The 13,677-nt window shown below is 39.7% G+C and overlaps 1 protein-coding gene across 1 annotated transcript in view; it reads left to right on the top strand.

Moving 5' to 3' along the window:
* brinp1 (bone morphogenetic protein/retinoic acid inducible neural-specific 1) overlaps positions 1-13,677 on the top strand; it is a 424,567-nt gene that overhangs the window by 381,768 nt on the left and 29,122 nt on the right. Inside the window, exons 6-7 of the mRNA XM_034193082.1 lie at positions 1,141-1,377; positions 10,548-10,770. Of these exons, the coding sequence (XP_034048973.1) occupies positions 1,141-1,377; positions 10,548-10,770 (460 nt within the window). The remainder of the gene's footprint in view (positions 1-1,140; positions 1,378-10,547; positions 10,771-13,677) is intronic.

A 13,677-nucleotide genomic window follows, 5' to 3' on the forward strand; every position in this document is an offset into this window, starting at 1 on the left:
TATTCTCGTAATATTATGACTTTTTTCTCATAATATTACGACTTTATTCTCGAAGTCCAAAAAAAAAAAAGAAATTCAATGTGGCCCTAAAACTCCGTCGCAGATAACTGATAACCGATAACTTTTAGTATTGATTCGGACACGGCCACATCAGATTACACTGTCGGCTTTTGATAAACCAGTTTCACTTTCACTTTTCGCTGCTGGGTAAATTCAAGGATCACAAACACATAAGAACGCACGAAAAATTAATGAAATAGAAAAATAAAACCCCAAACACTGTCATCATCTTTCAAAAGCAGTAAAACATAATATTAGAACTACGAACTAAAAAGTTGCTGCTTTTTTCACACGCTTTGAACCCTGCGGCTTAAACAACTGCTGCATCGACCGGCCAGTCACTTTTTGCACTTAATGATGACGTCATCAACAAGCGACAGGCAGCCAGTCTGCCACAAACACACAACAGATGGACTAAAATGTTTGATTTTGCGGTTTACAAATGTTTTTGACCGTTAAACTTTGCTCACTTTATCAGCCAAAAAAATGGTATAGACTGAAAGTTATCGGAACTAAATTTATCGGAAGATATTTGATCCGATGATCATTTTAAAATTTATCTGAAAAGCTAATCTGCTAGCAAAAACATTAGTTTTGATAATTATAAGTTATCTGATTAGCTGAACTGTGCCCACCACTGCAGAAAATAGTGCTTTACTTCATATATTTAGTACATTTTTGTGCAGAAACATTCTCTTACTGGCAACTACACCTGCACCTAATTTTCCAGCATCCAGCTGGCATTCACTGTCCATGCAACAGGTGGTAGTATTCTGCAGTTGGCAATCAGGACAATACAATATTACAATCGTATGATTTATTTATTTTTTTCTATGACCTGATGTGTAAAGGTTCATAGGTTTTTAATTACTTTGTCCCTATTAAATGCTTTTTTTCCCCCTTGGGATATACAGTTTGATCTTGTATGTTCTTTTTGAAATAAACACTTCAACAAACTGGAGGGCATAGACTCATCTATCTACATATTCAGTCACTGCATTTTACACTGTACATGCCTAGCCAGTATACTGTATGTCTTCAGTGTGCTTTAATAAAACCTTTTATCTGTCTCTCAATCAGGTCTTCAGGTTATTTTCCCAGAATACCTGCAGGAGAAGTTTGTTCAGTCAGCTCTGAGCTACATTATGTGCAATGGCGAGGGGGAATACGTGTGTCGGAACAACCACTGCATCTGTCAGTGTGCCGAGGAGTATCCCCAATGCAACTGTCCCATAACCGACATCCAGATAATGGAGAACACCCTGCTGGGGATGTCTGAGACCTGGGGCACTTCTTATAAAGACTTTGAGAACTCAGGTAAGCATCACATTTAACTTTTAACATGTCACTAATGTACAGTAGTGACATGGTACTTTTTTTGTATCTGCAGTTTGCCATTTATTTTCAAATTAAAATTTACTGATTTATTGATCGGTTTTCCATGGCAAGCACTCATCAGTCTTAATCCTGATGAATTAGCTTTTATTTAAGGGTACAGTAGCTGAGACAGTTAAATGGTCCACCATGTGGGGGGTTTGGATGGGTATTGGGGTTGGAGTGTAGACTGGAGCATGTCCTATTTTAATTACTGATCAGGCATCAATACAAACATTGACTCGCCAGTTCTAGTCCAATCTACTGAGACTTTTCTCTTGATTTCCTTTGCAAAAAATTGTCATTAGCATTAGTCTTTAAATGTATATGGTGCTTAGCGGCAGCATTTCTAACTCTGCATGTTTGACAATTCCTTGTGCTTTTGTTTAATTTCATTGTCATGGCCAAAGCAGATGGTCACCCCACTGAGTCTGGCCTGCTTCAGGTTTCTTCCTTTAAATCAAAGTCTTAAGGTTTTTCCCCCCTTGCTTTCTCTCCAAACAGTGTGTGGCACCTTGGAGTGACTTTTATTGTGATTTGGAGCTGTATAAATAAATTGAATTGAATTGACAGTTCATCCAATTTTCTTTTTTTAATTTTTGCCTGGGGATCTGTTCAAAACATATTTTGCAATTTGGCAACTGAGTACTTTGTCCTTGATCACAGCCAATTTTTCATAATGATAGAAAATTAATTTTTCACTTGTTTAGTGCCAGTGCAGAAAACAATGTGGTGGTCAGGTGGTGCATGAGCACAAAATAATTTTGTTCCCAACTAGACCGCTGACTACTTACTGTGTACACCAAGTGATTCTGCAGTGGTTTTCTATGACATCTGGTTTTGCAACTTTATCAAACTGGTTTCCAACTGTTGTTGATTAGTCATGGGCCATGCAGTTCAGAAAACCTGACAACTTATTTGCAAATTTCATAGAGATTCTTTATAATGAATGTTGTGCATAGGGGAGGAGCGATAGTAAAACCATTTCATTGCAAAATATTGAGAAAGCATGTCCTAACTATGTGTTTTTCACAATATGTTTTAATTCATGGGTTGTGAGTTGAAATTCAAACACCACAGTGTCCACTTAACTTATTCTTTTTATATTATATAAAACTACCCTGGTAAGCCCTGTGACCAACATATCAATTTATTTATCCATTACAAAAGAAAGTCTGTGTGAGTCATGAAGATCACTTAATGCAGTACTTCTGTGAATAGGTGATTCAAATCCAAATAGAGACAATCAGGTTGAAAATGAATAAATATATATTTTTTAGACAGTGCTCTGCAAACATTTTATCATAATTGGTGTGCATAAACCTTTATTTTTAATGAAAATCTTCAAAATATCGTATTTGTAATTAAATATGCATATACTATTTAAACATTTGGAAACACCTGACTTTTCTGTTATTCCTGCCATTGTTAAATTTTAAACATGCAGCTGTTGTCTCAGTGGACATCAGATCCAGTACATGGTGCAAGCCAAAATACTGTAGTGGGCTTGTGTAAGTAGTTATGTTGTTTGTGAGGATGGTTAACACATTTGATTTTTTTTTTTTTTTTAACCTTCAGAAGTTTTGAATTAGACTGTGTCAAAGGTCTAGGGACAAAACATAATGTTAGCCATGTTCCTTTGCCTCAGTTTACCATTCACTAGCTAAAGCTAGGTTTTGACTTACCTAATTCCATATAAGAAATATTAGGCAAGCCTCCCGCGATAAGTTGTCACTGTATAGTTCACTTGCTGACTAATAGTATTTATCTTTGCAAAATCTTGGCAGGTAAATTAGGAACTTTTTTGATCCCTTGGAAAGACTTCCTCAGAGAAATTGAGGTTCCAGCAGCATTATACTTGTATAGCAGCACACAGAGTATGAAAACTGAAAGTAAAAAAGAAAAACAGTTTCAATCAATCAATCAATTTTATTTATATAGTGCCAAATCACAACAAACAGTTGCCCCAAGGCGCTTTATATTGTAAGGCAAGGCCATACAATAATTACAGAAAAACCCCAACAGTCAAAACGACCCCCTGTGAGCAAGCACTTGGCGACAGTGGGAAGGAAAAACTCCCTTTTAACAGGAAGAAACCTCCAGCAGAACCAGGCTCAGGGAGGGGCAGTCTTCTGCTGGGACTGGTTGGGGCTGAGGGAGAGAACCAGGAAAAAGACATGCTGTGGAGGGGAGCAGAGATCAATCACTAATGATTAAATGCAGAGTGGTGCATACAGAGCAAAAAGAGAAAGAAACACTCAGTGCATCATGGGAATCCCCCAGCAGTCTAAGTCTATAGCAGCATAACTAAGGGATGGTTCAGGGTCACCTGATCCAGCCCTAACTATAAGCTTTAGCAAAAAGGAAAGTTTTAAGCCTAATCTTAAAAGTAGAGAGGGTGTCTGTCTCCCTGATCTGAATTGGGAGCTGGTTCCACAGGAGAGGAGCCTGAAAGCTGAAGGCTCTGCCTCCCATTCTACTCTTACAAACCCTAGGAACTACAAGTAAGCCTGCAGTCTGAGAGCGAAGCGCTCTATTGCGGTGATATGGTACTATGAGGTCCCTAAGATAAGATGGGACCTGATTATTCAAAACCTTATAAGTAAGAAGAACAATTTTAAATTCTATTCTAGAATTAACAGGAAGCCAATGAAGAGAGGCCAATATGGGTGAGATATGCTCTCTCCTTCTAGTCCCCCTTAGTACTCTAGCTGCAGCATTTTGAATTAACTGAAGGCTTTTCAGGGAACTTTTAGGACAACCTGATAATAATGAATTACAATAGTCCAGCCTAGAGGAAATAAATGCATGAATTAGTTTTTCAGCATCACTCTGAGACAAGATCTTTCTAATTTTAGAGATATTGCGTAAATGCAAAAAAGCAGTCCTACATATTTGTTTAATATGCGCTTTGAATGACAGTTTGCAAATATAACTATAAATACACAACATCAATACTGGTTTAATGGCTACTACTGTTCCTCTCCTTCCCATTCTCTGTCTTCCTGTTACTCCTCCTCCCCCTGAGTGAGGAGTTGTACAGTCTGATGGCCTGATGGACAAAAGAGTTTTTCGGTCTGTTGGTCCTGCACTTGGGAAGGAGCAGTCTGTGGCTGAAGAGGCTTCTCTGGTTGCTGATGATGGTTGGAGAGGGTGACTGGCTTCATCCATAATGTCCAGCAGTTTGTCCAGTGTTCTCTTCTCAGCCACCATCACCAGAGAGTCCAGCTTCATGGCAACCACAGAGCCAACCCACCTGATCAGTTTGTCCAACCTGGATGTTCCCTTGTTGGATGTGCTGCCCCCCACAGCACACCAAAATGTAAAAGAGGACGCTGTCTATAACAGACTGGAAGAACATCCACAGGAGTTTCCTGCAGATGTTAAATGACCGCAGCCTCGTCAGAAAGTACAGCCTGCACTGTCCCTTCCTATACAGGTGGTTGGCGTGGGTTGTCCAAGTCCAGTTTGCTGTCCAGCCACAGCCTGAGGTACTTGTAAAAATCCACAGCCTCCAACCTCAGCTCCCTCGATCAGAATTGGTCACGGACTTGTCTGGACTTCCCAAAGTCAATGACCACCTCATTTGTCTTCGAAGTGTAGAGCTGTAGATGGTTTGTGTGGCACCAGGCAGCAAAGTCCTTCACTAGGCTCCTGTAGTCCTCCTCTCTGTCATCCCTGATGCATCCAACAATGGCTGTGTCATCTGTGAACTTCTGTATGTGTCACAGTTCAGAGTTGTAGCAGAAGTCAGAGGTGTACAAGGTGAAGAGAAGAGGAGCCAGCACCGTGCCTTGGGGTGCTCCGGTGCTGCTGATCAGTTATAATAATAATAATAATAATAATAATAATAATAACTAGGATTTATATATCCAAGCCATTGCACAGCATGTATGACAATGTTACATGCTCTGTAGAAATACGAGACATTACCAAAGTTTGCAAACATTTGTGACAGAACAAAAGATATTTTCATAAAAATTCTATCTCAGTTTAAATAGTAAGTCCCTTCGGCTGCTCCCTTGTTTGCACTCGGGGTCGCCACAGCAAATCCAAAGTGTATCTGCATGTTGAATTGGCACAAGTTTTACGCCGGATGCCCTTCCTGACACAACTCCACATTACATGGAGAAATGTGGCAGGGGTGGGATTTGAACCCGGAACCTTCTGAACTGAAACCAAGCGCATTAACCACATGGCCACCACCCCTGCTTGTCTCAGTTTAAATACATTATTTATTTATTTATTAGATAAACTTTACCAGTTACCCAAATGCATGCAGTTGTTTGACACAACAATTGGGTTTGAAACATACGTACATGAAAGCCTAAGCCAAAACGTAATACCCGCATCACACTAGAGGCCGAATGCCGTCTGAATGAAAATTTGACCCACCATCTGAAGGTGTCTTTGGAGGTGTCACCCCAAATGTTTTGCACATGTGCAAAACAGTTGAGGTGCAGTCGAGGTGGAACGGTGAACAATCTGCTTGCAATCTAAATATTCGTACGGCATGAAAACGGCATTCGAAACAATCTGATCACGTTCGTGGGGCAGTTCGACATGATCCACCACGCGACCCAACTGCGCGTGAACACATCAGGAGTGCAGCGCCAGTGCTGCTGGAGTATATTTCCTCCACCTGCAATCGGACCTCACTCATACGACAATGTAAGTGCATTTGTCTGTCTTGGTAATCCTAATGTGCACGGTGTGGGCACAAATCATTTAGGGCGGGTTGAGGCGCAGTCTGTGTGGTTGGACGGCTGTCTTCCGCAATCCTTATTCCCTTCCAGATGTCGCACGATTTTTTTGACATTCTGGGTTGCTTGATTCTTGCTAAGTGTGACGGGGCCCTAAGGTATTGCACTCGAGCATTGTCTTGCTTTGCTTTGGATCATTGCTCCAAATAATTAAAAAATGCCCATTGTGTGACTATAATACACATTTAAACATCTCAATTCCATGTAACACTGACTCTTGATACATGGTGATCTTGATTAATATTATTGGTTAGTCGTAGATCACTTGCTTGGCACACAACTTCAAGGATGCTCTATGATGCCGTTGATGTATTGTTTATCTTGTACATGCAGAATTTCTTAGGTGGAGCTGAGCTGAAATATTGACGACTACGTGAGTGCAACCCCACAGATTGCTAAGAAATGGCATGTGGGGCAAAGTGCGGCCACAGAAGTAGAGGTGTAATCTCTGGATAAGGTGTTCTGGCTGACGAGATAAGTCACGGAAGCTCGATGAAGGAAAGGATTTCCAGTGGCTTTGAGGTTTGTGTGAAAGGACCTGGCAACTACGGCATCAGGGAATGATTTGATAATGGAAATTTGGGAATGGGAAACAGTCAATTCTTGAGAATAGTTTAGAGTTTATACGTCAGTAAACGGGGTGGTGATTTCAGAATATACTTGCAGCTTCTCGAAGAAAACGAGAAAAGCGGCTCTGACACACTCGGTGAAGGAGGAGGCAATTCCGACATTTCTCACTTGGGATTGGAAGCGAACGTTGAACTCTGCGGTAAATGCTGTTAAACTGGGAACTTGGCATGCTGGTCTTTTCATCTTTTGAATGTTCTGTGAAAAGCTCGAAGTGGAGAAGCTCTGCTTCCTCTCCAGTGGTCGGTGTAATATCTCTATCTGCACGACAAAATTCACTTTAACAGCCTTCTGTTGCAAACAGTGGTGCTGTTACACATCAGCCACATTATGGTTACTGTGTGGGCATAATTTAAAACCCCAGCTCGTTGTAGAATAAAGAAGAGATGTGAACCATGAGAGGTATTATTTGTGCTTTTGGACACATTTAATATGTCGTCAACATGATTGTTGATTCTACTGAGGCATTTTTTGTTTGTTTTCTCTATTATATTAATATTTTTTCTAACATCATATTTGAAATGAGGTGTTTCTGTTGATGTTGGGAGATAATGAAGCACTCTGGGTTGTTTTGACTCAATATCTTAACTAGCACCCCCAATTAAACATTTCCCATGGTATTTAGGACTGGAATTTTGGCAACATTTCCTTTCCCTTTAACAACATTCAAAATAGGGGATAGATTGAACTTGTTTTCAGACTATGTTTTAAAGAAGGTGGCCAAATATTGCTGCCTGTGGCAGTAGGGTGGCAGAGGGGGCATACTGGGGCACTGCTCTTCTGTAAGAGTGACATGCCAGAATTAAATTGAAGTAGTCTGACTGTCACCTTTACAGCAGGATTATATAATCAGGGGTGTCGGATAGGGGGGTGGGGTGGTAAAGAGTACTAGGTACCCAGGGCCCAGAGCATGTGGGAGCCCACAAAAAACTGGCATTACATACATTTTTGTGTTGCATGTTATTAATGTCCATACAATTCATGTTGTAAAAGAATATAATTAGAATGCATGCATAAATGTTGCGAAATTATTCTGCTCTAACAATAATATTGCAAGATCTCTGAGGGCCCTTCCCACCCCTGCACCCCCCCCCCCCCCAACGCAATATTGCTTCCCCAACTTTAAAAAGGGTTCTGACTCCCAGGTGTGATCTAAGGTATACATGATTTAGACCTGGTTTGACTACTCATTAGAAATTTGGTGTTTCCGTTAATAAAAAAGAACATAACAGTGTGTGTGTGTGTGTGTGTGTGTGTGTGTGTGTTGGGGGGGGGGGGGGGCTTCAATATGGCTAGTACCTAGGGTCCAGAATTTGGTGCTACGCTCCTGTATATAGATAAAAAAAACCCATAAGTGCTGAACTGTCCTGAATATAAGACTGTGTTTTTCAAAAAGCTACAGTATGTGGAACTTAGTGCCATCTAGTGGTGAGGTTGCAGATTACACTAGTCACAGCTTTGTTTCCCTTCTTGTTTTTGTTTTTTGCAATAATACCAATGATCATGATACAATGATCTGCTACATTGGTAGGTGTCAAAAGACTTTATAAAAACAATGTAATTTCTTACTATAGTATGCTATATTAGGCTAACTGTTTTTGTGGTTCTTTTCATTTATTTGCACATCATATTACTGATTGTTTTGTTTTGTTCAGTTACATTTTTTTCTGATTGGTACCTTGTTCTGAGTGTATTTAAATGTGTATAGTAACTGGTTGCAGGGGGTGGGCGTTTATAAGATTTTGCTTCAGCCCATGCCCAAGTGGGAAATCATTTGAGTTATTGTTGTATTTTCTTCTGTTTTTTTGTTTGTTTGTTTTGTTTTGTTGTTGTTAGTAAGAGATTCTTATGTTGGTATTTTGTTTATGTGCATGCTGAATAAAACTTATTCATTCATTCATCATCCTTTTCACGCAAATAAAGCGTTCTCCAACATGATGCAAAAGGTGGAATATTTTGTCGCTTTTAGTCTACGGTATCACCATGGCAGTGAAACCATGACAGGGCCTGCTCCCATGTAGATATGAAGGTCTTATTCTGAGATTATGAAAACACATTGATTCTTTGTTGCAGGTCATTTATACACAACATAACGTATGCATATGAATGCTACATTGCATTTATGCTAATTAACGCCTCTACATCCTGCATACTGTAGCTTTAAAATCACATCTCAAAAATTTGGGGTCATCTTATCATCGTAGAGTAGACTTTTACACGACAAACATCTTCCTCAGTAGGTGGCACCAAATACCAGCAAAAGGTTTGCACCCCACTTAACAATAGGGAGGGGTGTTATTTCAAAAAATTTGGAAATCTCTAAATGTTTGCATGGAATATGGAAATATACACGGAATAAGCCATAGCAGGATAAATTTTGGGTCATTTGGTTCCAAATACACACATGGACGGAGCGTTTGAAAATTTCAAGTAATGCGTGTGTCGTATATGTGCTGTTGACGTAGAAAACCACTCTGTTGCTTATAATTAGTTCATTGTGGCCATGTCATTCGATGTTCCTGAAATATAAACTACATAGATTTTGTTTGTTACAATTGATCTAGGCTTATTTTTACTATAGAAGTTGAATATAAACTTGCGGTCAAGCAACATTTAGAGCCAAATTTCAAGTCTCTAGGTGCAGTGGTTCTCAAGATAGGACATTTCCGTCGATATTTTTGGCAATTTTTGAACCCGATATCTTCACTGGCTCCGTCCATATGGGTTTTTGGAACCAAATGACCCAAAATTTATCCTGCTATGGTTTATTCCGTGTATATTTCCATATTCCATGCAAACATTTATAGATTTCCATATTTTTTGAAATAACACCCCTCCCTATTAACAAGAGGCAAAAGTCATGCTGTCTGGAACAATTTACGCTTAAGGTTTGGAATGTTGCTTCTCTGTATTCTAAGCTCATGAGTGCAGAGGTCCTGATAAAATAAATACACCTTTGTACAGGAGATAATAAAGGAGGTTGTGTTCTGAATGGCTGTTTTGAGGAAGTGGTATCAAATGCTTTTATAGCAATGTTTATCAAACTTTTTCAGACCAGCGACGACTTAACCAATAAAAAATCTCGCAGACCACCTCATTCTCAAAATATCCAAAAACAATAGATCTGCTTATAACCACCCCAACAGTACTTTACAAATTACCACCTAATATTGACAGTTTTACAAATACCTTTGTTTACTCAGTCACATATATTCTACTATCTATTAGACTTTCAATCAGTTTTAAACAGTTGAAAAACACTTTTATGTTAGAATATGACATTAACTTAAAATGTGATATTTTACCAAGATACTCTCTGATAACTAGGGGTCGTGCAGGGAACACCAGCGGCCTGAGGACCATACTTTGAGAAAGGTTGACCTGTGGTTATGATTAAACACTTATACATCAGTTAACTTTCTCTTGGGCACATGATCAAAAGGGGTCAATTTTGAATAGAACTGAACAAATGTCAGTCCCACACAGGCATATATTATAGTGTTACTGAATCACGAAAAATGAATTTGCACAAATCTGTGTCGAACATCTATCGTAGGATGTTGCACTCTCTGAGTGGCCTTTCTTATTTCTCACAAACATTCCTCTTTGACCTTCGCTTTTATTGTCCAACTCCACTGTTTTGTTCCATCATCTTTCTTTTTCTCTTGTCACACCACCACATTCCACTCTTCCACTCCATCCTTCCCCCTCTCTGTCACCCAGATGAGTTCAAGTCCTTCCTGAAGCGGCTGCCCTCCACTCACTTCTTACCCATCAGCAGCGTGCATCTCCTGTGGGGAAGCGACTGGGACCTGCAAGCCCGCTACAGGCTGCTTCAGAGCTCCCTGGAGATACAGAGGCTCAAGATCCAGCACACTGCCCGCAAGCTCTTTGGCCTCAGCATCCGTTGTCACCACAATCCAAACCACCAGATGCCTAGGGAGAGGTGGGTATAAATCCAGCCTGGACATAAGCATATCCACTGCTGTGATGGAAATGAAGTGTGGCTTTTCTCAACTTAAACCTACGGTGCTGCTGTCAGTGTGATGTTTGTGACATGCGGGATTGGAACCATAGCAAACTTATTTGAAAGTTGTTATCAGATAGAGGAAAAGCAGGCTGCAGATTGGTTTTCTCTCGAAACACGCACAGACCTACAGGATGTCATCAATTATATATTTTAACTTATGGCCCTGTTGCTTCCATCCATCAAATCAACTTAGTGCTGAAGCTTGCACATGTCCAAAGCTGTTTTCCACACTCTTACATTTCACAGTGCGGTCCAAAAGAGACAAAAAAATGTAGCTGTGGGAGTTTTCAGGAAAGGCCATTGCACACATCTGTCGCCACCTCCAGCAGTTTCAACTTAAGAGGCTTTCTACGGATGTGTTATAGTATGACATGGCAACAAATGCCAGGACTTTCCTCATCCACTCCACCAGATATCAAAAAAACACAGTGAAATATGCAAAGTTCTCCAATCCCACATTAAACAACCCTAAAACCTTTTCGGCGTGAGGGAATGTCGCCGTGGAACTGGAAACTGAGTCCATAAAATATTCATTTAAGCGGTCTGAAAAGGAGCAGTTGTCAACTGTCACAAGCAAAAATGGAGCGCACCCGCATTTATTGTGTGAGATTTGGCGAAGGTTTTGTTCTGAAGGGTTATCAAAGAGTGCTTCCTCTTCCACGGAGTGTGCATCAAGAGCCCCTGATGGCACTGGAAATAAGAGCAGGGGGTTTGTTTGGTGGTTTTTGTGAGACAGCTTTGCATCAGATGGTGGACTTGTTTGTTTTCATCATCTCTCTGTCCATTCTTGTGTGCTCTGCACGCACGCTTGTCTGCGTGTGGGCTCAAGCGCATGCATGGCTGGAAAATAAATGTTTGCTCATGCAGTGCGTGACAGTATTTTCTAATTCATAGAAATGTTTTTGTCAGAAAAATAAGTTGCTTTTTTATTTTCCATCTCTCACACTCCCTGCTTTGAAAATGTGTTAAATTAACTCTTAATTAGTGCTTTTTAATTGTTTTATCCATTGGAATTATGTTTTCAGGATGTTGTTTGAAATATAAGAAGACCTTTATAATAAGCCCCCCCCCCACCCCACCCCCCACACACACACACACACACATGCACATAATTTTTTGGACAAAGACTTTCTTAACAACAAATCTTTTTTTAAAAAAAGAGCATTTTAAATGCACAGGTTTCAGACTTGCCCTTTCCTAAAATTGCAATGCCACACAGTATATATTGGTTGCTTGGGAATTGATTGATGACTCTGCTGCATTTGCCACCATAAACTGAAAGTTTTCATCATAACGTCTCTGTTACTGGATAACTTGCCTAACCTTTGAGGCATTATCTTTTCAAAATGATCGCTGTCTGTACAGGCCACCATATTTCGTGAGGATGTGCCCCCTAGCTATTGCTGTGAATGTATATCACATGTAAATGTCTAGACTCTGAATGTAAGTTGTCCTCTGTTTTCCTCTATTCCTCTATATGTCCAAGAAAAAAAAAAGCAGTACCATAATATTTGGAACAATATAGTAATTTTATATGTACGGCTGAAACAAGTCTGAAGAATGTGACAAATTCAAGTAGTATAAATTAGTGCAGCAGATAACTGAAACAATCCTGCAAATGGTGACAGAAGCGCCAAATTTGGCACAAATACTCCTTAGACATTACTGTTTTTGGAAAAAAATAATAATAATTGGGCACTTGAATTTTCAATACGTAGCCATGTAGGAGTCAAGAGAAGAATTACACAGGGATCAAAATTAAAGATGTTCCAATCATAGTGAAAAGTATAACACATTATTTGTCTGATCAGAAATATTCCAAAAAGGTATAGTTTAGACTATCTGTGAATGAATGCTATGGAGTTATGGGGTAGAAACAGGAAAAATGGTGTTGATGAATGGATTGACTGTGCTGAACGCTTGGTCTGCAAAATAAAGGTCAAACAATGTCGACATATATTGGATTCTATGACATGTAACATATGTTCCCCCATAACACGATAACTAAGCATGACACGTGGTGCAAACTATTCCTTTTTAAAGCCCTATTAACTGACCCCTACACCTGGGGGTATACACCATTCTCCCATCAAAGGGCCAGGGCTCTCCACACACAGAAATGTCGGTGGGCCGATGCATGGGCATGGCAAATATAATTTATATTAGGATACCAGTTTAAATAAAATATTTAATTTCATCACAAATAATAAATATAGGGTGTCTCAAAAAACTGTACCCAAAAATATTTTGACAGCACAGAAAAACCGATATTATCATTATTATCAAAATCAATATTATCAGACATTTTCTTCATGAAAATTCTGTAAGGTATATCTTATATATTATATTCCAATTCTAAGGTGGAACTATGCCAGTATACAAAGGTATATCTAAATATCTAAAAAGGAAGAGTAAAATAGAAGAGTAGAGTAGAGCCACTTAGGTGCCTGGTCTTGACAACCAGGGATGGTAGGTTAAAAAGCTTTTTTATCCCATGGGAACTCTCCCTACCCACCCAATAAGCTCATGACCATGTGGCGAAGCATGTCATTTTTCTCCCCAATGCACAGTTTTTAGTTCAGTCTTTCCTTTTGATGTTTTGAGCCTTTATTTTTTTACACCACAAGATCAATGTAACCTCCTTGTCTGAAGTTTCCTCAGAAGCAAATCATCCATCTCCAGTTTTCTGGAAAACCACCTAGCAAATTCAAGTCTCCTTGCCAGTTCACTCTGAGACTGAATTTTGTGTGGAAAGAGATGCAAGTTAGCCCCTAGGATGCATTGTACAGAACTCGATTTTTGTTGTCTGAATTTGGGTCAACT

Source organism: Thalassophryne amazonica, chromosome 17 (genome assembly GCF_902500255.1).
Source record: "Thalassophryne amazonica chromosome 17, fThaAma1.1, whole genome shotgun sequence".
In the NCBI taxonomy this organism is placed as follows: Eukaryota; Metazoa; Chordata; class Actinopteri; order Batrachoidiformes; family Batrachoididae; genus Thalassophryne; species Thalassophryne amazonica.